Below are 25,352 nucleotides of genomic sequence, written 5' to 3' on the forward strand. Positions count from 1 at the left end.
GTGACACTGACAAAAAAATACCCTATAATTTAATTCCGTATGTGTTTTAAAATAACCGGCCAAATAAATCTTTTGAATTAAAATAGCATATTGATACATTTTTTAATGAATTTGAAATCATCATTTATTACTATAATGAAAGCTAAATGAATGAAATACAGAAATTTCTGAGTAATACATTGGAACAATATATATAGATCGAAATTTCCCCTATCACAAAGCTAGCAATTTATTTCCGATGTTTTGATTTTGAATCCTTTAATTTTTCGCTATTTTTATTTCAAAACTTACTACATTCTAATATATTAATCATTCATAAGCTACTATAAACTCGAATCAAGTAGTTGCGCGTGACTAATTTTGTTCAATAAATTGTGAATTAAGCTTCCCGCCAAATGTCCATTTTCAAAATGGCGGGAGTTGGAGATCACAACCGGTCACTGAAAGAGGCTCTTGTTGAAAGTCTTAATTCCATATTGTCTCCTTTACAAAATGTTCGGGCTTCCGGAGAAGAACAAATTAAAGCACTTGAAGTTACAGAAGGTAACGCACGTAAAACGATGTTGATTATAGCCTTAATACACCGTATCACGTTGCACGTGTTTGTGTTGGGCCTCTATGAATTCCGATAATATTTGGAATATGGTGTAGCCTGTTACACTTTACAGAGATTCGTTGCAAAAACGGTCATTTCTTCATTTGCAAATTGTAATTTTGAAATACCTTGGAAATTATTATTATATTTGTGATATCAAACTATCACAAAATGATAATATTGATGACCATTTAAATTAGCATCTTGCAACTGACAGGATACTCCCGTGTATGCAGGATAGTCCTGCATTTGAGTAACAGTCCTGTATTTGAGGGATAATTTTGTTACCTAAATGCAGGATTCTATGAAATGAAAACTGATAGAGTTGTTTTGAACATTGTTATCAAAAATGATTCCTTCCTCTTTGGTTGGTAAAATTAAAAACACAGCCAAGGATTTATAAGTGAGAAGGATTCGTGACTGTCTCTTTACATTACTAAACACCACGCGAGACGCCTATGAACCGGGAATAAAAACCGTTTTTCTCAACAAATACTTGTCTTATCGAGTCAAACGAAACACCATTGTAAAGGTTATTAAATTTCACGACGTAAATTACTTGCTTTAAAGACGGAATATTTAGAGGATATGTCTTAAATTTTCGTTAAAAAAGATCGACATCTCATGAAATGACGGCCCCGCTTCAGAAAGTAAGACGGTAACCATCGCACCCGCAAGCTACATCAAAGGCTGCGCCGGCGGATATCAAAGGAAAATCAGTCGTCGCCCAACGTCACGGTCAGTGCACTAACACAAAAGCGCCTGCCTTGGACTTCCCCAAAACGCAGTGTGACTTATCCTTCTCATATACGTCCTTGACACAGCCATGCAAAATTTATATTGCAATTTTGTTAATTAAAACACTAATGAAATGCATTAATTTATAGGCTGTGTTATCGACACATGTATTGATGATTGACTCATGAGTTACCTTATATTTTGATGTTACAGAGTTTGGTGTCCATCTGGCCCAGTTGACAGTTGATCCACAGGGTCCTCTAGCCATTAGACAGCTGGCGTCCGTCTTACTGAAGCAGTATGTGGAAGCCCATTGGTCTCAACACTCGGAGAAATTCCGGACCCCAGAAACTCCAGAAAATGTAACTAGTTTAGTTTGCCTATCATTTGACTGAAGTACTATCTCTGAGCTCACGCTAACTTCATTTTGCTTAGCAAATCGTTTGTTGATATCTTTCTTTTCTTTAGCACATAATTCAAAAATTTTATTTAGCAAATACCAGAATATATATTCTGTGTTGATACATCATTGATTCTTAAATGTGAATTAAAAATATTGGTGTGAGATTTGAATCTTGTCAAGACAAGTTTGAATGAATTGAGATTGACAAATACTTTTGCAGGTAAGTGTATTAATACCACAAAAAATTTGTTTTTGATTTAAGTTCATATCGGGGGGGGGGGGGGAAGTAAGTTATCATCTTTGAAGTAAGTAATGAAGTTAATTGCATTTGATTCAATTAATCAAAGCAAATCCAAACATTGCCAATGAATTCATATTTGATTTAAGGCAAAACATCAGATTCGTCAGATGCTGCCAATGGGTTTGAAGGAGTCGATTGGTAAAGTTCGTACAAGTGTAGCCTATGCTATATCAGCCATTGCCCATTTGGACTGGCCTGAGGCATGGCCCCAACTCTTCCAGATCCTGATGGAAGCGCTTACCAGTGGGGACCTGAACTCTGTACATGGAGCCATGAGGGTGCTGACAGGTGCATAATCTACAAATCAGAAAATACTAGGCTAATAAAACAGGAACTGTTCTTCAGCTTACTAATAAATTCATAAAGTCATAATTTCTGAACTGTTGAAAATACGGTGAATCGTTGAGACAAAAGCAAATAAAAATTAGGCAAAGTTATTTAGGCAGTAAACAGGTAACTTTTTAATAGCGGAGGATTTATAGAATCTCTCGCCCTCTTTGAAGTGAGATTAGAGATTCTTAAATTGTAAAACACAAGGCGGCACCCACGAGGCATTGCTGAGTGTTTGAGTTAAAGAATCTTATCCCGAGGGTTGAGTTCCCTGTCTCACCCAAAAGAGGGTAAATGATTACTTTTCTCTTACCCTATAAGAGCAAATTAAAAGATCTTCTGTAGCTTGTCTTTACCCTAGGTTGAAATAGAAACTGGTAAAATTGTGGGGTGAGAGAATATATTTTCTTACATAAAAAACATGACTACATGAAATAATTATGGTTTAACCATAATTATTTTATGCAGGTTTTATTAATTTTTTGTTTTGTAGAATTTACCCAAGATGTGACTGACACACAGATGGGACAGGTCGCACCAGTCATACTTCCAGAGATGTACAAAATCTTCTTACAAGCTGAGGTATTGTTTACCTGATGGTTCATTAATCACTCAACGTATATGCTAGTGTATCTTAACTGCCGTTGAACAGAATTACTAGCTATTTATATACAACACTGGAGTCTACTCATGGCATTCAACATCTGGCATACAGAGGCCATCTAACCTTAGATAAGGTCATCATTTTAAATCCTATAAATAACATATATATAACTTATCTAAATCTACATGCACATCCTGAGTCCTCTACCCATAGAATTTTAAAATGATCCACAGAATTCCTAGAAATCAGTCTCTTTAACACTGTCTGTTGTGTGGTGGATGAAAAGCACATGTGAAAAATAATCCTATATTATCACTGCTAATTGCACCAAACAGAATCCTAAATCCTTGACCCTTATCTTGATTAATCAATGTTTAGCTTCCTATTACAGGTATTCGGAATAAGAACACGAGCACGAGCTGTCAACATTTTTAATGTATGTGCTGCTATGATTGCTACAATGTCAGAAGTACACAAGGTGAGACTCTTATTAGTCATAATACAAAACTTTCCCCAGATATTTCGTGTATGAAATATTTCACGTCCTCATTATTTTCAACATCTTCACGAAACTTAAATTCGTGATGAATGACTCTATCTTGCATTCATAGATACAATTACTTGTAAAAACCCTTTGTACAATTACTTGCAAAAATTGTTATTACCTTCTCTTTTCAAAATTACGCAAAAATTTGTATCATGAAAATATTAAAGTGGTTTACAGTACAATTTACTGGACCACACTAAAAGTTAAAAATAAAATTGTGGTATTATTGATTTACTCTAATCACTGATTCCAATATTATTGTTACTTATGCAGGGTTGTGCCAAGCAGATGTTGTTCCCCATCGTTCCTCAGTTCACAGAGGCCTTAATTCGGGCTTTACAGATACCTGATGGGCCTACTTCAGACAGTGGACTCAAGATGGAAATCCTGAAGGTATATTTCCATTTATCAGAGAGTATGGATAAAAATTGAAAATAACTATTTCAATACGAGGGTTTTGAGATCCCAAAAGGACATAGATAAACTGCTGTTTACTGTCGATCAGTCCAGTGATTACGATGTGACAAATAATGTGTTAAAAGATGACATCGCAATTGTCCGAAAGTGGGACTAATCAACGGTAAGTCATACTTTACCCATGTCGTTTTGGGATTTTGAAACCCCCCTTATAATAGTAAATCTAAAATACAGACATATTCTTGTATACTTTATAAGGGCTGTTCCAGCAAAACATATATGGCACCCAGGGAAGGCACTTTAAAAAATAGTATGTTCCATGGTGGGATCAAAATAAAATCACTTCTGTGCCAAGGTGGCGTTTCAATAAAATCACTTCTGTGGGTGGGTCTATCGGAAGCATTTGTAACTTTTTGAAATAAAATGCAAAATTTGTGTTTTATAATGCTGTCAGTCATCCTGACTGCAAAATAACTGTTGAGAAAAATGTTAATTTCTGACAATACTAATAGCTTGTTCATCTTCAATTAAAAAAAAAAAATTTATTTTTTTATGGGTGTTTTGATATAATAATGGCAGAATATTTATCTAAAACATGTTATATTCAATCAAACTTGGCAATGGTACAGAGAAACAAAAGTTTTTGGCAAAATACTGTTGTAATCAACAGATTTTGGAATTTACTTGTATAACTATGTAAGTTGAGGAAAAAGTGGCAGTTCACAAGCGCAAGTGTGAATGTTCAGATGTCTACTCTTTCATTACTCTTGTGCAACACTTCAGTATCTTAAATAGATTTTCTGCTGGTTCTAGGAAGACTATTCCTTTATACAAATTACGTAATAGATGTAGCACATCAAACAATAGTTCACTGCACTATATACAGTACAATTTTGTCCTTGGACTCTTCGGTGATACTAGAAATCAAAATATGTCAATTCAAAAAGATGTCAGAGCTAAATACAAAATTAAATCGCTTCTATACCATGATCTTGTTTACAAAAAAATGGATATGTGTGGGGGTCAACAAAATTGAAAATTTCTTCTATCGGTGGGTCTCCAAATTTCAAAGTGCCTTCCCCCCCTACCATATATGTTTTGCTGGAACAGCCCTAAAGATAATGTTAAATTAAAGGTATTACATGACATGTGAACATATGATCTTTTATAATGATCCCATTGGTGTGTAAAATGAAATGTTTGTTGGTTATCTGGTTACTGTTTAAACCAAATTTATGATATCATATGCTATGATTTTAAGTTACCACAAAAATTAAATACAAAAACCACAGATATTGTGCAGAAATATTTTGTGTACTACATATGTTGCATGCATCATGGATCTATTCATATAGCTTGTGGTTATTTTTACACACACACACACACACACACACACACACACAATTTCATCATTTCACAAACTCAGATCTGCTATTCTATGGCTACTAAATTTTGTGATTTCCATTTCAAAAACAAGGTTACGAAGATTACAAATTCCTATTAATGGAGATGGTGTAGATAATATTTGTGGATATAACTTTTGTGAATTGATTTGGACTGCGAAAATGGCGGATGTAAATCACATGAAAGGAAGTCGGGTTACAGTATCACAGTTTTGATATGCTTTATTACAGGTGATTACAACACTAGTAAAGAGCTTTCCAAAGTTGATGTCCCAGTGGCTGGCTCAGATACTTCCCCCTATCTGGTCTATATTCACACAGAGTGCTGATTTGTATCCTTGAAACATATACTTTAATGAACAATGATGGTTGTCAGCAAAACATTTGTACCAGTCATTTAATAATGAATCAGAGATGTGATGTGCATTATGATACAAATTTTTTGATCTTAACTCTTTCCATACCGACTAAAGTCGACGCTTAATATTGACAGTCTTTCTTCATAATAAATTTTCTATTATATTCAAATTTTCAATATCAGTGATATATGAAAAGTATTTTTTAAGTTCAAAATAAACTTCTGGATGCTAAAGAAATATTTATTTTGACAATGTACATTGTTTCAATGACACAGAAACAAGATAAATCCAACCAAAGTTTCACTTGTAACTTATTTGATAATTATAATGTTAATTATCCCCCGCCCAACGAAGTTGGCGGGGGATATACAAATGAGTTCCGTCCGTCTGTCCGTCCGTACGAATGGTTTCCGGAGCATAACTCTAAAACCAGAAGAGATTTTTCCATGAAACTTCATACACACATTGGTCTTATGGTCTAGTAGTGCCTTTTGCTATTTTTAGGTTTTCATTTTTTGCATTTTTTCTGTCACCATGGAAACATTGCTGAAAATATCATATTTTTGTACCAGGTACGTTTCCGGAGCATAACTGGAAAACCGGTTGAGATATATGCACGGAACTCCATAGACACATTAGTCTTATGGTCTAGTAGTGCCTTTTGCTATTTTAAGGTTTTCACTTTTTGTACTTTTTTCTGGAACCATGGAAACATTGCTGAAAATGGCAGATTTTTGTGTAAGAATCGTTTCCGGAGCACAACTTTAAAACCAGCAGAGATATTTCCATGAAACTTCATAGACACATTCTTTTTATGGTCTAGTAGTACCTTTTGCTATTTTTAGGTTTTCATTTTTTGCACTTTTTCCGTTACCATGGAAACATTGCTGAAAATATCATGGTAAATGGTAAATGTTACTTTGCAAAACTCCACCCATCTTTGTGTATATAGTCTAATATAAATGTCAAGGCTATATACCTGATTCAACAATTGCAGCCCCGCTCTACTTGAATTATACTCCATCTTTCTTTAGCTCAACTTCCTTTTTCCTGTTTTTTTTTTCATACACATAAGTCTCCACAATCAAACTTACTTCAGCTTTGATATCTCCATTGGCGGGGGATCTGAATGACTATGTCCTTGTTCAAATGATTATAAATAATGGGTCAAGGGTATACTTGAATGGAATATGTGCATTATGATTCAAAGTTCAAATCTGTGTTCAAGCTACCGTTACAGTTTGGAAGCATATGTGGTTGGATATTTCAGTTCTGCCAACTGTAAGCTAGGCTTTCTGATTAATAAACTAATTATGAATACACATATTTGGACTTCCCTTGACCTATGTAAAGTTATGTGAGGACAGTTGTGAACAACATTGATGATGCAAACGACCCAGTGGATTCAGATGGTATGTAATTGGTTTTCAATTCTAATTCTAATTCAGAAATTATTGTAATATTACTTACATTGGCCCAATCAAATTTAACTGCAAAGCGATCTTGAACAAGTTTACACAACGATAAATTCCACAATCACCATAATGGTGCACAGCGAATACGAGTAGCACAATCATGTTTTAGTGCATTGACATGTCTATCGCAAAAGTGCTATTTGGTCATTATAGGAATTTCTATGGAGAAAAGAAATCCAAAGTTTTATTGTATTGTTATTGAAATTTATTTTACAAAACTGCAAATGTCTGGGCGGAATCCTCAGAAATTTAGGTTTGACACAATGAATCTGTTAAATAGCCCACTAAAATTGTAACTGCAGATGATGTGTTACCCGGTAAGTACATTTAAGTACATGTAATTACCATTTCATCACTAATTACTCATTAGAATTATTTTGATATTGAAGTTATCGACATTTGTAAAGGGAGTTGTAACCCAAAGTACCATAATGTTTCTTTAGATTTTCTCTTTGGAATGGCTCGAAAAGAAAACCCAACTTGTCATTTTTCCTAAAACACTTGGTGATTTTGATAGCATAAATCAATTATTTCAACAGTTTTATGAAAATAAAAGGTGAAATAATCTATGATATTTCACAACTTTGACTTACAATTCCTTTAAAGTTTTACAACTGATACTTGTTCTGTTTCCTTTGCTGTTGTTAGTTCACATGGTTGTTCAATAGTTGTTTAAATATGAAATATGTAGGAAGGGGATATCTAGTGGTGCTAACTTTTTTAATAGCAACAGATGCAAAGTATTGTCAGTTCATTTTCAATTGTCAGCATACCATCGCCAAGAGGGATATATTGAATGTTGCATGTTTGTCCCTCTTCATTCAAAATAGGGAAGGGACAGTTTAAATATATATGCATCAGGTGCACGTATATATTTGACAATTTTATTCTATTATTTCCTTGATTTATAGTAATGTAAAAAAAGTACTTGTTATAATATTACAAGTTTGTGTGCTGCATACGAAAAAGTAAAATGTTATGTGTAAAAGATGTTGATGTATCATGGTACAGTTGATGTATCATGGTATCAATTGATCAAATTTTTAATTACTTCATCAAATGATTTTATTTTCAGGTGAAGTACTGGGATTTGAAAATCTGGTATACAGTGTGTTTGAGTTTGTCCATGTGCTGATAGAAGTTCCCCAGTTCAGAAAGACCACCGTAAAGAAATCAGTAGACGATATCATCTACTATGTAATATTCTACATGCAAATGACAGAGGATCAGGTATATAGCTTTCTCGGATACATTTAATTTGCCATGATTAAAGAATCAGTGCAAGTTTTGCTAAATAAAGTCTTTATAAAGTGTAAAAACAAAAATTTACGTACATTCCATATTCAAAATTGGATCAACGTTTAATTTCAATTTTTCATTTGTAAAAAATAACCTGTGAATCTTTTTTGCTGCTGTAGGTACAACTTTGGACCAATAACCCTGACCAGTTTGTAGAAGATGAAGATGATGATTCATTTTCTTATTCAGTCAGAATATCTGCTCAAGATCTGTTGCTGGTAAGTATATTGTCCATAATTTTAGCATTCTTAAAAATATCTAAATGGAAAATTCAATTACTTTTCTGCCTGGCTAAAGTATGTTATTCACAACATTCAAAAATCAAATTCTGTGTTGTTGTTTAATTTCGTGGGGAGAACATTTCTTATTTTCCTCTTTAATAATTATCTGTAGGCAAACAATTTTTGCATTTGTCAATTTCATATATTGATGCTGTCCAATTTGCAGAAATTTACTTTTCCGCAAATGTATTTAAAATCTCACAAAATTACTTATTGGTAAATTTTGTAATGTGCAGTATCATTAGAGACAAAATCAAAACCATATGAGAAACATTGTTAATTTAAATTTCAGTCACTGTCAAGCGAATTCCGAACGATCAGTGCCCCGGCCCTATGTAATGCTATCACAAGACACCTACAGAATGCCGAAGCTATCAAAAACTCTGGAAATGAAAACTGGTATGTTTTATTATCATCTTCGCAGGTTAAAAAAGACTGAATCGTCATTTCTGTGTCACACTTTATCGATGCCAAGTACACTTTCGGCAGCATTGATCATAGCATATTGGAATATTTCATGTGCTACTGATAAGTTATATAAAAGGAGTCATTGAATATTAAACAACTTTCTTTTAAAAGTGAGGTAAATAACAATTCCAGAAAACCTTTCACAACAAAAATTGCTGAATTTGCCCAAAATGGTACATCTTATATGAAAAAGATTTGATATTTACAATGTTCAGTAAACACAGATGAATCTACAGCATTGTAAGGGTCAGTTTATCACACACTCATACAAGAGGTGAGGTATCTTTGACAGTTAAAACTAACAAAAGTTTATGCCAGTGTATATTTGAAATGTTACAAATCCATGTTTATTTTGTATACATGTTGATACTTCTAGGTGGAAGCTCCATGAGTCCTGTATGTTAGCTATGGGGAGTGTGATGAGCTTGGTTGTGGACATGGTACAGTCGGGCAAGGTGCAGTTTGATATCACTGGCTTCTTGCAGTCGGTTGTGTTGGCAGATATGAATTACTCAGGTAGGTGGCTTTTGAAGCAAATCTTATATCTTTAAAATTTTGTGTATTGGGGATTCCGAGACAGTTCTTAGGGACAGGAGATCCTGACACCCATGGAATATGATTATAGGTGCAAGAAAAATGGGTTTTACCTTCATCTCTCTAACAAAATTCTGAAACAGTCTTTATATTGTCATGGAAATAAATGCAGGTGTAATATTTCTTGCTGTGCTTTGAGAAATATGGGCATGTCCGAAATTAAAGCTTCGTTAGACATTGCCTTTGTGATCTTTCAAGTCCATGCTTCAATGGCAAAAACAAACATGAATTTCTATGCTAATGAAAATGGTAGGTTAATATGAATAAAAGGATTGCTAAATGATGTAAAATCTTGACGTATTTTATTCACAGTTTCATCGTTTTTGGTTGGAAGGTGTTTGTGGACCGCCAGTAGATACACAGAGGTTATGACCCCAGATTTACTTCAAAGGTTAGTTTATCAAAAGTATAATGCACTGAAAATTATCTTGCCCTAGAAAAGGTAGACATTTGTAATCAGATTTCAAATTTTATCACAATAGTATTGCACATATCTGTCAATTTATTTATCATATCCTTTTCTGTTGTGACTGCTAAGACTCCTCAATGTCATCAAGCTCTTCACAAATAACCTGTTTCATGTGGTGAATATTCAATATTGATGCCGATATACAAGCAAGGAGCTGTTTTCTTTCATTTTATGAACTCATTAATCCCAGATATGTTACAGTGAACTGTTCCAATCTTTGAAAAAAATCCTTATATATATGATAGTATTATAACACAAGCTGATGTAAACCATGAGTTTGAAGTGTCACAACATGAAATTAATTCTAAAAACTTTCAGTTCAAATAAAAATTGGCAATTCTTTTTTGTCCTACGTCTTCACATCAGCACATGCATATCATCACCATCATCTTCAGCACAGTCACTATTTCTGTCATTATTCATCATTCTCGTTAAATCACTCATTACCATAAAAATTAATGATGCCATTGTAAGCAATACTTTTTACCTTTCATTTGACAGATTCCTGCAGTCAACCATCAGTGGTCTTCATGCTACCCAGCCAGCCACGGTCCGGATATCTGCCATCCGCGCCATCTTCAGCTACTGCAATCACTTCAAAAACAAGAACGACACCCAGCTACTTCTACCATTCCTACCAAATATTGTTGAGGGTCTTGTATCCATAGCAACGCAATATTCCTCTGATGTCTTGTCTTTGTGTTTAGAAACACTTGCAGTCGTGCTTTCGGTAAGATTTTTATTTAATGTTCATCCTGTTACATGTCTATCTAAACTCATTCACCCCTGGAGACACGTTTAGACTCTTCTAAATCAAAGACTAGACAGTCCATTATGAAATCTCAGGAGTGAATGCATTAACTCGCTGGTTCTTTCCTTTATGTATTTTAAAGAAATGAATGTAAAGAATTAACTGCCAATGCACTAGACTGGTTCTCAAATAGTAGAATTAAACTTTCAGGTTTCATTTCTCTGAAGGGCATTAATGTAATGTAATGTAGTAACTAAGAGCTTTCCAGATTTATGAGATTCATGTCATTTGACTCGTGCATACAAATGCTTGTAGTCTTAAATGTGAGTTATACAATTTTTTATAGGTTGATAAAGGATTCACAGCGAGTGTAGAAAGCAAAGTAACACCTTTAACAATAGCTGTCTTCCTAAAATATTCCGGGGGTAAGTATTATGATATAAGTAGAATAATAGCAATTTAGTATTCTTATTAAAGATTTACAAGGCATTCATACAAATTGAAAAGACAATTTATTCATATGCCTCGCATTTCAAGAGATACAAAATGAAATTTCTCTGAGTGGTTTGCTGTGCTTGATCTGCCATTGTAAACCTTCAATGTTTTCAGCAATGTTATAATATGCTTTGAAATTTGTTTTAATTACTTTTTCTCAATAATCAAAATACCTTTTGGATTGAATCTGTAATATACTAGTGATAGGATGAATTATCTCGACCTTCATTCAGGGTCACAGGGGTCAGATATGATATCTTTACATAACTTTTGACTTTAAGCTATCATTTGTGTATAAAAGGGAAGAGAGAGAAAAATGATTTTGAGATCAATTATCTGTTTGGAACACCTATGATAGTTTCAATCTAATACTGATTTCAGATCCTGTGGTTGTCAGTATAGTTCACGACATCTTCAAGGTGCTTGCTGCCAATGAGAACTGTATAGGGCCATTAGAACAAAGATTACTTCCAACTCTCGTGAGCATATTACAGTCGCCGGACAAAGTACCTGTTAGTCTACCTGTGGTGAGTAACAATGGATGTTTGAGGGATTGGCTTTTAACCTTACTCATTTGTATCTAGGTCAACAATTATGATAAATTTGTGTTGTTTATATATTGCTTTTCAATTATATAAAAAGATATATAGATTTATGTGTGCTGTGATATGCTGTGATAAGAACAGTTTACAAATTCAGTTGTGCTGCTTCAGTTTCTAGTAGCATTTGAAGAGGTAAAATGAAGGTCATTTAATGCAATATTTAAGATAATTGCTTTGGCCTGTTAAAAAGCCATCATATCAATATGTTTACTATTAAAAATTGTGAAGTAAGTCTTGATAACACTATCAGAATTGAATTAAACATGATGACGGTTGTTTATCTTTGCAGGAATCATTAGATGTACTAGAGACCATGTTGAGAAGTTGTCCTGGGCCGCTGTCTGAAGCCATGATCAAATCTGCATTTCCAGCAGCTGTACACTGCACCCTTCACTCAGATGACAATGCCACGATGCAGGTTAGACTCGTATTTTCAAAGCTGAGGTGTTATTGGTCATTCAGTTGTAATTGTTAAAAAGGAGAGACATAACTGTTTTTTGCCACTACCTGGAAACCTGGAAATTATACAAAGGTGTATGAGATTACACATTTCTATCTCTTGCCACTTTTATGTGGTAACCTCCCATTCTGTCACTTTTGGATTTCATGTGGAGATAGGGACTAATAGAATCTTACAAGTCTCAACCATAATTAAAAAAACAATTGATGAAATTCCAGTTGATTCAAGCATTTTCATCATGCTATTATCATAGGAATGTCACTATGCATCAAAATTTTAAATCATTTTCAATGTACACTCTGTCGCATCAATTGCTGACATCACTTAATTGTCCAGCGTGTGTGAGTGGTCTTATACCCCTGTGTTAAATAAAGATCATTTTTACCTAGCAAACACAGGATTACCCTGTGAAAAATGGAAGAAATTTATACCTTAGATATTTCTGTTAAGATATGAATGTTTCATTGTTACATAATATAAATTTTCACTCTGACTTATTAAATTCTTTTTACAGAGTGGAGGGGAGTGTTTACGTGCGTTTGCGTCTGTAGCCATGGAACAGGTCATGGGTTGGCATGATGAGCAAGGACACAATGGGTTGTACTACATCATACAAGTGATATCCAAACTTCTGGACCCAAAAACCTCGGAACACACCGCATCCTTCATCGGCCGCCTGGTGTCTGTGGTGCTGATAGGGGTGGGAGCTAGTCTAGGGGAAAATCTCGACTTAATGCTACGAGCAGTCCTCAGTAAAATGCAACAGACTGAGACACTTAGTGTGATGATGGTAAGATATAATATTACTCTCAACTCATTCACCTCTCAATATACATTTAGACTTTCCTAAATCAAGGTCTAGAGTGGTCTGAAATTTAAATTTCAGGGGTGAATTATCTTAAAACTGGCTATTTGTTTATGGAGTGCTAAATATTATCAGGACTTTCATTATCTTTTAGTATTGTTGGTACAATGGCAAATATACAATTGTTTACATTCTAATGAAAATTTACAGATCTGATTAACTTTAACTGAAGTGACATTTCTAGATATTGGAATTATTTTTAATCTTGGTTTAATACACCTAAATTTGTCATACCAATCCATGCAGACAGGTAGTCATGCTGATAGAATGTCCAATAATTTGCTGATTGCTCTATATTAGATATTGATGTTAAATAATTAAAAACAAAAGTTGATAATGATTTTTGCCAAGTAGACTCAAAAATGATTTAGATGTTGATATCTATTTCTAAATTTTCAGAGCTTGGTGATGATATTTGCCCAGCTGATGAATACACAGATGGAAGCTGTCCTCGAGTTCCTGACCAGTGTACCGGGCCCTACAGGGAAGCCAGCCCTGGAATTTGTATTAGGAGAGTGGTGTTCTAGACAACATCTATTTTATGGTTCTTATGAGAGGAAAGTTTGGTAAGCAGTATGTGTTATATCCAACAGCTACATGTACAGTATTTACTTCCAAAAGCTAATACTTGTAAATATTTCTGTGGGGTTCAATTTTACCTAGATGTATGAAAATTTAGGTTTTAGGACAAACAGAAAATGAAAAATAACAGTCTATTTTATGATTGTTGCAATTGAATTTTCTCCTATTAGAATTGACGTTTGATTCATTCATAGTAAATCATAAACTCTTCCATTAAACTTGTGAATTATCACAGAATATGTGAAAGTTAAAAGACAATGAATAAAGTTGTCGCCTGATCTAGTTCCTATCACCTAACTGGATTTGCCTTCTACTTCTCGAAGCTCTTCCATCTATGAGGAGGAAGATCTTCTGAGAAAATTTGTTGGTCTCAGACTTTCTAAATATTTAGTTTAGAAAGTGCTTATATAATTTCTTCATATGATTTCTTTTGCAAATTTTTTGTGGGGTCACTTTTGGCAATAATTTTGTAAAAGTAAGTCCAGATTTGATTTTATTAAGTGCCTTCTTAATTTTTCCAATCATTCCTTTGTACTTGTGTCTAATCTGTAATATGTCCTGTTGTTCGAACACCATAAATGGTTATAAATATTGTTTGATCTCTTGCAGTTCTGTAGCCCTGTGTAAACTGATGCTGCATGCTATCCAGAACAACGACACTAGGCTACAGGAAATCATGGTTCAAGGTGACCAAATAGACACACCAACCAATGGGGTCCGCACTCGTTCTAAAACTGCCAACAGTAAGGTTCTGCACCAGCATGTAGCACTCTAGCTTAACCAAAAAGTGTAGTGTAGTTATACCATTCAAAATCTCAACTAACGGCACCACAAGTAACAATTTTGTGTTTTCTTGCATGTATCTTTCAGTATCCATGTAATCCTTTTGTAAATAGTTTATGAGGCAAGGAAGATTCAGACATCGCGAAAGTTGAAAAAAATGGCCAGACATTCGGACCGGCAAGGACTGTGAGTAAGCCGGACAGAACAAGATTTTGCTGGACCGAACATTAATGTGAATTTTTGAAGTAAACATAACTTACTGCTATTAGTATACAGGCAGCTGTCTTCATGATTATCTAATTTATCTGCGTAATACTTCAGAGACGCCATTTCTACCGACTTCTGGTACTCAATAATTGCCGGACGATCGGTCCGGACTGGATTTTAAAAAAGGTGGTCCGACTCAAATTTTGCTGGACATGTCCGCCAGACCGGCAAATTTCGCGATGTCTGAAGATTCCCATCAAACCATCACACTGTCTGATAATCAAGTAGCATAGTGTAGTTATATCACTCCACCTATTGACTAACAACTCCATGAGCGTTTGTTTCTTTGCATGCATCACTGGTCCATTCTATATTTTATATTACTCTATGAGGCTGTGGACAAAATATTCTGATTAATGGTAGAAAAACAAGTCAATTTTTAGGTCACCTGAGAAGAAGTCTCAAGTGACCTATTCTAATCGCCTTTTGTCCGTCGTGCGTCGTATGTCCGTAAACAATTTACATTTTCGACTTCTTCTCCAAAACTGCTAAAGCAATTTCAATGAAATTTTGCACAAACCTTCTTAGGCATAAGGCAAATCAAAATTGTGAATTATATGGTCCCCACCCCCCAGGGGGCTGTGGGAGGGGCCAAAAGGGGTAAAATTGAGTAAAATTTCAAAAATCTTCTTCTCTACTCACAGATGTGGTAGAATCAAATACTCTTCATAGATAGAAAGGTCTTAAGGTCCTTTACAAAAATTGTGAATTATATGACCCTGGGGTCTCTAGTTTCCCCCTGGGGAGGGGGTTAAGTTTACTATACTTTATATTGAGAAACCACATTTTTGCGCATTATTTGGTCATTTGTAATAGGAAATGGGTCAAATGTTGTCAGAATTATCAGTATGAGATGGCCATTTAATCCTATTAACAAATTTTCTATGACTGACCCCCAGGGACCTTAGGGGCAGGGTCAAAAGGGGTCAAATAGGCTAAAACTTCAAAAATCTTCTTCTGAAATTCTGGAAATGGTAGAATCAAATACTTTCCATAAATAGAAAGGTCTTAAGGTCCTTTACAAAAATTGTGAATTATATGACCCTGGGGTCTCACGTTTCCCCCTGGGGAGGGGGTCAAGTTTACTATAGTTTATATAGGGAAAACACATTTATGAGCATTTTTTGCTCAATTTTCATTGGAAACGAGTCAAACTTGGTTAGAATTATTAGCCTGAGATAGCATTTTAATATCATATCCACATTGGTTCTGGCCGACCCCCTGGGGGTAGAGGGGCGGGGCTAAAAAAGGGTCAAATAGGCTAAAACTTCAAAAATCTTCTTCTGAAATTCTGGAAATGGTAGAAACAAATACTTTTCATAAATAAGGTCCTTTACAAAAATTGTGAATTATATGACCCTGGGGTTTCACATTTCCTCCTGGGGAGGGGGTCAAGTTTACTACGGTATAGTTTATATAGGGAAAACACATTTATGAGCATTTTTTGCTCAATTTTCATTGGAAACGAGTCAAACTTGGTTAGAATTATTAGCCTGAGATAGCATTTTAATATCATATCCATATTGGTCCAGGCCGACCCCCTGGGGGCAGAGGGGCGGGGCCAAAAAAGGTCAAATAGGCTAAAACTTCAAAAATATTCTTTTAAAATTCTGGAAATGGTATAATCAAATACACTTTATAGATGAAAAGGTCTTAAAGTTTGTTTATAAAAATTGTAAATTATATGACCCTGGGATCTCCTGTTTTCCCTTGGGGAGGGGGTCAAGTTTACTATAGTTTATATAGGAAAAACACATTAATGTGCATTTTTTGCTCAATTTTCATAGGAAATGAGTCAAACTTGGTTAGAATTATTAGCCTGAGATAGCATTTTAATATCATATCCACATTGGTCCTGGCCGACCCCCTGGGGGCAGAGGGGGGGGGCTAAAAAAGGTCAAATAGGCTAAAACTTCAAAAATCTTCTAAAATTCTGGATATAGTAGAATCAAATAATTATAGATGGAAAGGTCTACAGGTGTTTTATAAAAACTGTGAATTATATGACCTTGGGGTCTCACGTTACCCCCTGGGGAGGGGTCAAGTTTACTTTAGTTTATATAGGAAAAACATATTTGTGAACATTATTTGCCCAATTTTCGTAGGAAATTAGTCAAACTTGATTAGAATTATTAGCCTAAGATATAGCATTTTAACATCCATATCTGTCCTCGATGACCCCCTGGGGGACCAGAGGGGCAGGATCAAACAGGGTCAAATTGATTAAAATTTCAAAAAATACCTCTAAGTTCACAGGTTTGATGGAAGCAAATACTCTTCATAGTCTAAAAAAGGTCAAATTTATAAATCACTGACCAACTTCAAGGCCCAGCAATAGAGCATATAGTGTTTTTATGTCTTTAATTTGTTTTATTATTTGTTTCCTTATATATTCTAACTTAGGTGACCGTTAAGGCCCATGGGCCTCTTGTTTTGTTATTAATTTTGCACATTTCATTTTTATCAGATCTAATGATGCTATTTATGTTTTTATAGCGCCTGTGCAATGGACAACTATCCCTGTGTTGGTGAAGATTTACAAACTCCTTATCAATGAGCTGTCCAATCAGATAGAGGCTAGCATGTCTAACCAGGCATCTGGCGGCGACGACTTAGATGATGATGTAAGTATTCTATTGGTTATGTCGCTGACAACAAAATGTAAAAAATAAAATGGAGATATTATAGCTGATTCTTCTCAATCATTTGGTCATCATATATATAGCTTAAATTTAAACGTCTTCCGAACCTCAAAACTATCAAATAAATGACACTTTATCTGTAATCTCCTCATCTACTACCACAAGACTAATTTTTTATGTGGGACCTCACCATTGAAATTATTTTACAAAAAACAAAAATGTTTGGAAATTAGAACTTTTCCATTTATTTTTTTCATTTTTATTTTTTTTCTCTAAAATAATATCAATTGTGAGTGTCCACAAAAAAACAACTTTTTTAAGCCTTGTGTTAGCAGATGAGTAAAAGCTCCATGTATGCTATAAAACTACTCAAGAGGAGTTGGATAAGTAATAATGTCATTGTCCTCTTGCAGTAATTTGTTCAGTAAAGTATCCTTTTGATATTTGAGATCAAGAATTGACTATAGAGAGAAAATGTTTGCTTGATTTCCTTGTATGTGAAAATCATTGTTTTGTTTGAAGCATAATTATAAATCTTCAGCGCCTCTGTGAATCTTGTTTGTATCTCTGTTACAGGATGAAGGATGGGATGATGAAGATGACGATGGTGATGATGAGGAGTTGGTGGACGAGTCAGCTCTGACTGGTCACACTTTGTCCAGTCTTATAGATCAGTTCGCTGGTGATTTTGAAGGTAAATTAAAAGAGAAAGAAAATTTAGAAATGATTTTAATTTTATAAAATCATTGCGGTTGAAATATCAACTCGGTCAAAGATTCCTGGGGGGGGGGGGGGGGGGGGGGGTGAAGTAATCATTGCCAGATTTTCAATGCAGACACTCCAAACAAATAAGTTCTCCCAACCTCTGAGTTGAAGGTGATTTTACTGTAGAAGTCATGGTATAGCAAATATATATCTACTGAACAGATCGCAGACCGCCGCATCGAACGCACCCCAAATTTCCATTCGAACTTGCCCGAAATTTCCATTCGAAAACACACCCGGAAATTCGAAAACACACCCGGAAATTGGCTCCAATTTTAGTATGCACCTTTCATTTCCGGTAAAAAATGGCTGCCGATGTCAGCATTTGCTCAAAACGGAATGTTTCCTCCCAGGATTATGTATTTTCAACTGGTTTTCTTTGGATATAGTGACGATTGAGATATTTAAAAGCTGTTCTTAAAGACTGAGTAAGAATTTACATTTTCTACACGTGTTTTCATTGATTTTCATGTCCTTCAAGTGAGAAAAAAATAAAATGTTATCTGCCGCATTTGTTTTCAGAGAAATAAAAAATAAAAAATATTCCTGCCGCCCGCACTGACTTTTTAAAAAAGTGGCCTGAGAAACTAACAATTAATTTTGTTTGGCCTAATGTCTTGAGGGTGTTGATTTTGCAGAAATTGAACACCCTGTAAAGTTTTAAAAAATGGTTTTGGATTTCACACTCTATTAGGTTAATCACTTTCAAAGACTATTTCGTGAAAATTAATCCCTGCAAATTAATTCTATACAGTAAGAGATTTTGCAACCGCTAAATTTTATAACTATACAGCCCTAAGCTGGGGTTCCTCTGTTTCCTCATAGAAATTGTCACTTAATGTGTACTTAATACATTTAGCTGTATTAACCCTTAGGCTGATGCAATGGTTTGTATAGTAATGGCTCTCAGTGCTGTATTAATTTTGTAAAATCCAGGGAAATGATAACTTAAAGATGCTCCACCGCCGACAGAGCATAAATGACATTCATCATTTGAACAATAATTGGTGTTCAATCGTATATATATATATGTCTAATTAACACAAAAACTATAAGAAAATAATTTATTTTGCCTTTGGTGCATGCGCAATCAGTCACTTCATTCCATACAGGATATAGTGACACGGAATATTTTCGGGATGCAATTAATTATTTCTTTATATTTTCAACTTAAAGTAAAATTAGAAGCTCAAACTTTTCAATGGTGGTAATGGTGTAAAGTAAGTAACTTTTGTAACTGAAGAAAAATACTAAATCGTTTGCTCATGTTTTTGATAGTGAGAATCTTTAATTATAAATGAGTATATCTTGAAAACTATTTGCAATCTGTGAATAAAAGTTATATGAAAGTTGTTTGTTATTGCCTGTAGTTTGTATTGATGCTGTTTATTTCCCAAATATACTTCTCGTTAAGCATACAGGTGACTAATGGTAAATATTTTAGGTTGTATCAAATAATAACAAGAAAACTCAATAAAAATAATGAAATAAAACCAATTTAATTGTGTAACCTTAGTGTTAAGAAGCATATGACTTCATTTGGTTATTAAGTCTCTGAATAAATCCAGGTAAAAACTTCTAAAACTAATTAACATTCACAAACAAAATCTTGATAATTGTTCAACATGCCGGTCATTAACGGTAAACTTCGGGTAGATAATACATATAAATTTGTTTGAGCAACTTTATTGTCTATACTGTAATCATCCAAAAATCATTTTAAAAAGCAACTAGCTTACATTTATTCATGTTATGCATTAATTTCAACTCGCCTGTGAACGGAGCATTGTCAAAGTCAATCTCGTCGTCTGTCAACACGGCAGCTGGCCGCGTGGGGGGGGCTGCCTCATGTTCTGTGTTGGCATCGGGCACACACTTATTTATAGGAGAAAGAGAAATTAAAATAATGTTGCCTTCTATTGGATACCAATCTTAAGTAAGTATCTGACCCTTCAAATTTATGTTCAACTTCTGACACATCGCTAGCAAAGAACTGTTGTACATGTTCTTCATCACTTCGATCTATCGGAGCGGCCATTTTGATGAGTCAGTACACCATTCGAATTCCATCCACACCTGTGGTTATTTTTAGCGTAAAATCCCCAGAATATCGAATGTAATTACATTAGAACCAATGGGAAGCATTCTACTTTCGTTTCTAGTCATAATTTTAGCAACAGGAGGGAGATTTGACGATCGGACCGCCGGTTGAAAACTATGAGTCAAAAAACGTCTTTTTACACGTGTTGCAGTGAGGGCCATTTAAACCATCGTGTAAATAGTTGCGTGTAGTAGTCTAAGGGTTAGAATGTCATATGAGCAGTTAGTGCCCAAAATTTATTATGATAAGACAAACTTATGAAATATTTCGTATGAATTTCAGGCTACGGAGCTGATGTGGAAGATGAAGATGATGACCCAGACCAGGTCAAAGACCCTACCAATCAAATTGATCTACAGGTTTGTTGGAATATGAACTGGGTTTTTAGGTCATCTGACCCGAAGGGTCAGGATGACCTATAGTCATCATGCTTCGTCCGTCGTCGTGCGCCGTGCGCCGTCCGTAAACTTTTCACATTTCAATCTTCTTCTCAAGTTTGACCAGTGGGATTGAGCTGAAACTTACATGAAATGATCCTGACATGGTCCCGACAAAGTGTTGTTATTTTTCGGGTCGATCCGAAATCCAAGATGGCCGCCACAGCCGCCATCTTGAAAACACATTTTGAACTTCTTCTCAAGTTCTACAAGTGCGATTTGGCTGAAACTTGCATAAAAATGATCCTGACATGGTCCCGACAAAGTGTTGTTATTTTGCGGGTCGATCCGAAATCCAAGATGGCCGCCACAGCCGCCATCTTGAAAACACATTTTGAACTTCTTCTCAAGTTCTACCGGTGCGATTTGGCTGAAACTTGCATGAAATGATCCTGACATAGTCCCGACAAAGTGTTGTTATTTTTCGGGTCGATCCGAAATCCAAGATGGCCGCCACAGCCGCCATCTTGAAAACACATTTTGAACTTCTTCTCAAGTTCTACCGGTGCGATTTGGCTGAAACTTGCATGAAATGATCCTGACATGGTCCCGACAAAGTGTTGTTATTTTTCGGGTCGATCCAAAATCCAAGATGGCCGCCACAGCCGCCATCTTGAAAACACATTTTGAACTTCTTCTCAAGTTCTACCGGTGCGATTTGGCTGAAACTTGCATGAAATGATCCTGACATAGTACCGACAAAGTGTTGTTATTTTTCGGGTTGATCCGAAATCCAAGATGGCCGCCACAGCCGCCATCTTGAAAACACATTTTGAACTACTTCTCAAGTTATACTTGTGCGATTTGGCTGAAACTTGCATGAAATGATCCTGACATGGTTCCGACAAAGTGTTGTTATTTTCGGGTCGATCCGAAATCAAAGATGGCCGCCACAGCCGCCATCTTGAAAACACATTTTGAACTTCTTCTCAAGTTATACCGGTGCGATTTGGCTGAGACTTGCATGAAATGATCCTGACATGGTCCCGACAAAGTGTTCTTATTTTTCGGGTCGATCCAAAATCCAAGATGGCCGCCACAGCCACCATCTTGAAAACACATTTTGAACTTCTTCTCAAGTTCTACAAGTGCGATTTGGCTGAAACTTGCATGAAATGATCCTGACATGGTCCCGACAAAGTGTTCTTATTTTCGGGTTGATCCGAAATCCAAGATGGCCGCCACAGCTGCCATCTTGAAAACACATTTTGAACTTCTTCTCAAGTTCTACCGGTTCGATTTGGCTGAAACTTGCATGAAAGGAGCCTGACATGGTCCCAACAAAGTGTTGTTACATCTCTGGTTGATCCCCAATCGAAGATGGCAACCATGACACTATATCTAATTAATTTCCTATATGATTATTGCCAAGGTACTCAGATGACCGTTAAGGCCCATGGGCCTCTTGTTTCGATGTGATATTAGTATAGGCAAATTAGAGCAAAAAGTTTAAAAAGACAAAATTGCATGTTGAATTGCTTGTTATTTGGCATGAAATATCTTGTGGAAATTGATTTCTTGAGAATTTTACAATATGATATTTGGTCTGAAAAAAAAGTTTAATATAATAAAAGTAACCTTTTACATTGGAAAAATGCATGGTAGCTTAATGCAGAAAAACTGATAGTACCGTGTTGTGAAATGTTATTTAACAGAAGGTGAAATATAAAACACATGTAACCTGAAGTTGATTCTAATTAGAGTTGTCTCCCGTTGTTACAGGCCTACCTTACAGAGTTCCTCCAGTCACTGTCACAACAGCCTTGTTACAGTATGTTTACAGCTCACCACTCCGAGTCCGAGAAACAGGTGCTCCGTACGATCAGTGTAAACACGTGACCGTTGCTAGTCCTCACAACAGTTTTTTCGGAAAGTCTTCATGGTTCATTATCTTGATATCCGCTGCTTGGTTCAGGACAAAGAAATTTTGGACAAGCGGCTTGTCTGAGCTATGCAATGGATATCAAAATCAAGACATTGGACTGCAAGGATGGTTATGGACTTTGTGCAATGGAATTCAAGGAATTTCGTTTCCTTCTCTGTGATTTTAGTGTTAATTTTAAGCTTTTCAACAGCATTACAACTTGCATAAGGATATCTCTTAACATGACCATAATGAAATTACTCTTTACTCATTTCTCCAGGTTTTACATATATATGTGTATGGTTGTGGTAACACCTAGAACTCATTTGTTGTCCTGAAGCTGTTTTATGTTAAGAATTCATCTGAACAGAAGACAAAATTCGTTTAAAAAGAAAATGAAATGTTTTATACTGAAGCGGTTTTTGCACCCTGCTTTTAGCCTTGAAAAGTGGATATATTTATATCAAGTGCATGAGGCATGATTAAATGTAGAAAACGGTTTTACCTGCAATGATTCATTATTAAATTAGAAATGACAAAGTGTCAGAATTGAATTGCTATTACTGTGCCAGAATTGAGCTATTTTACCTTTAGACTTTGCAGGCTTATTAATCTAGTTAAGATGTAATAGCTAATGTTAGAACTAGCAATATTTTATTGCCATTTTAAAGATGTAGACGGTATTGTACCCAAATTATTTATTGTAAATGCCCTGTGCCAGATGTTTTACCTTTCTGCGGCACTTCAAGTGCTATCTAGAATTGAGTATGGAAGATTTATCATTTTATGGACATCCGTCTTTTATTCTGTTATTGTTATATTCAGATAATACATTGGTAGAGTTAACATCATGGTCCTACTATACATCTTGGTTAGGTATTTGTCACCAATATTTTAAAACTATACATCTTGGTTAGGTATTTGTCACCAATATTTTAAAACTATGTGTGTTCTACTCCCACCTGTGTTTTGTGTTCCTCATGTCCAGATGTATGTACCATATTTTATTATTAGTCTCTGCTGCTGGTATTCCACGTCTTTGTCTTATATATATATATGTTCAGAGATATGATAATTTATTAAATAAAAAACATGCATCACAAAATTTCTGCATCTTTTGTCATTAGAACACATAGTTTCATTTCTCGATTTCCTATCGACGGCCAGCAGGATTTGAACCCGACTCAATTATGATAGAAGGTTATGAAAAATTCTATTTATGAAAGCAGTTTGCATTTAGATTTCGGTTTGATGCTCTTTTCACGATTCATTATATAGTGATAAACATTTCCTTTTCAAAAAAAAACCTAATATTTAGTTTTCTAAGGTCTAATTTAGGCTCTAGATCATCCTCGATACTCCAGGGCTTCCGATCACTAGCGATCTCTACACCCCTGGACTATCTCATAGTGAAATTGAAGGCAGTTCAGCCGAAAACATTTGACCAATCACAGGCCAGCAAAGATTTCCTTTGAAGACTACAGAGAGAGCGATGACTAATATCTAAGCCACACAGTCGACCACAGTGTACCGTTATAAATGACTAAATTACCTGTTCTATTCTGTTGCCTCCAGTTTTACTATGAGATAGTCCAGGGGTGTAGAGATCGTAAGTGATCGGAAGCCCTGGAATATCGAGGATGGCTCTAGATGGGTGCATGAAATGTGGCAAATGTGTAATTATGCATTACAAGTAATATTTTATGGCCGTCCAAAGGATATGGAAGGAGAATGTAACAGAAAGACACGGAAGAGACATTACAATATTGATAGAATTATAATGGATGGAATCCAGGACTTTTGGACTGTTTGTCTCGGTTTGTAGTATGCTCAACTGGTCAAGTTACCCATACCACCAGAGATAAATATTGAAATTTTGAAGAACCACAAGTTACATGTAATCTATAATTGTTATACCACTAATTTGTCCTTCAAGAAATTGTTACTCTTTTATTTATAAATATTTAATATGAATATTAAAATGTAGGAGTGGGTCCTACTAAAAACAAAATTATCACAATTATAATGTTAAATGAAGTACCTGTGAACTTGATGTTACCTGCTCATTTATCATCACTTCTTAGAAGCTTATATACTTTTCAATGTTCTTTAATACCAGATAATTGTTAGCCATTTGAAAGCAATTAAATATAACAAAAAAAGTAGAATGTGTTGCTTTGACGGTTATCAGGTTATATACTCCCCAATAGATACCAGAAATGTTCTTGCAATTTTTAGTTAGCATACCTTGATTAGTGGGTTGGAAAGTGACATTCGATAAAAAATTGATACTATGTAAGATCAATCAACTTCTTTATTTTTTCAGCAGTTGCATGTCAGGGCAAAGCAAATGGAGTACAGGAATGTGTATTTGTTCTCATACCATGGTAATTTTATCACCATGCCCCACCCCATACTAGCTTCACAAATCATAACAATGATAAAATAAGACATC

General features: G+C 35.2%; 1 protein-coding gene across 3 annotated transcripts; it reads left to right on the top strand.

Annotated features, from left to right (window-relative positions):
* The first annotated feature begins 380 nt into the window (after positions 1-380).
* Positions 381-23,994, top strand: LOC138336085 (importin-9-like). 3 transcript variants are annotated; one of them, XR_011210387.1, is made up of 26 exons: positions 385-543; positions 1,547-1,695; positions 2,124-2,325; positions 2,861-2,949; positions 3,363-3,449; positions 3,792-3,911; positions 5,570-5,670; positions 7,051-7,109; positions 7,475-7,489; positions 8,248-8,402; positions 8,591-8,689; positions 9,045-9,151; positions 9,597-9,736; positions 10,127-10,205; positions 10,785-11,013; positions 11,381-11,459; positions 11,911-12,056; positions 12,421-12,549; positions 13,106-13,381; positions 13,856-14,022; positions 14,648-14,781; positions 17,585-17,712; positions 18,307-18,424; positions 20,879-20,955; positions 22,756-23,773; positions 23,815-23,994. XR_011210387.1 is itself a non-coding variant. In XM_069285380.1 (25 exons), exons 1-25 carry the CDS (start codon positions 396-398, stop codon positions 22,870-22,872), a joined length of 3,150 nt encoding a protein of 1,049 aa, XP_069141481.1. In that variant the 5' UTR covers positions 385-395; the 3' UTR covers positions 22,873-23,994. The 3 variants fall into 3 exon arrangements, 2 of the variants coding, with proteins under 2 accessions (XP_069141482.1, XP_069141481.1); XM_069285380.1 differs by having other exon boundaries at positions 22,756-23,994; XM_069285381.1 differs by lacking the exon at positions 7,475-7,489 and having other exon boundaries at positions 381-543; positions 22,756-23,994.
* The last annotated feature ends 1,358 nt before the right edge of the window (positions 23,995-25,352 follow it).

Source organism: Argopecten irradians, chromosome 12, assembly GCF_041381155.1.
Source record: "Argopecten irradians isolate NY chromosome 12, Ai_NY, whole genome shotgun sequence".
In the NCBI taxonomy this organism is placed as follows: Eukaryota; Metazoa; Mollusca; class Bivalvia; order Pectinida; family Pectinidae; genus Argopecten; species Argopecten irradians.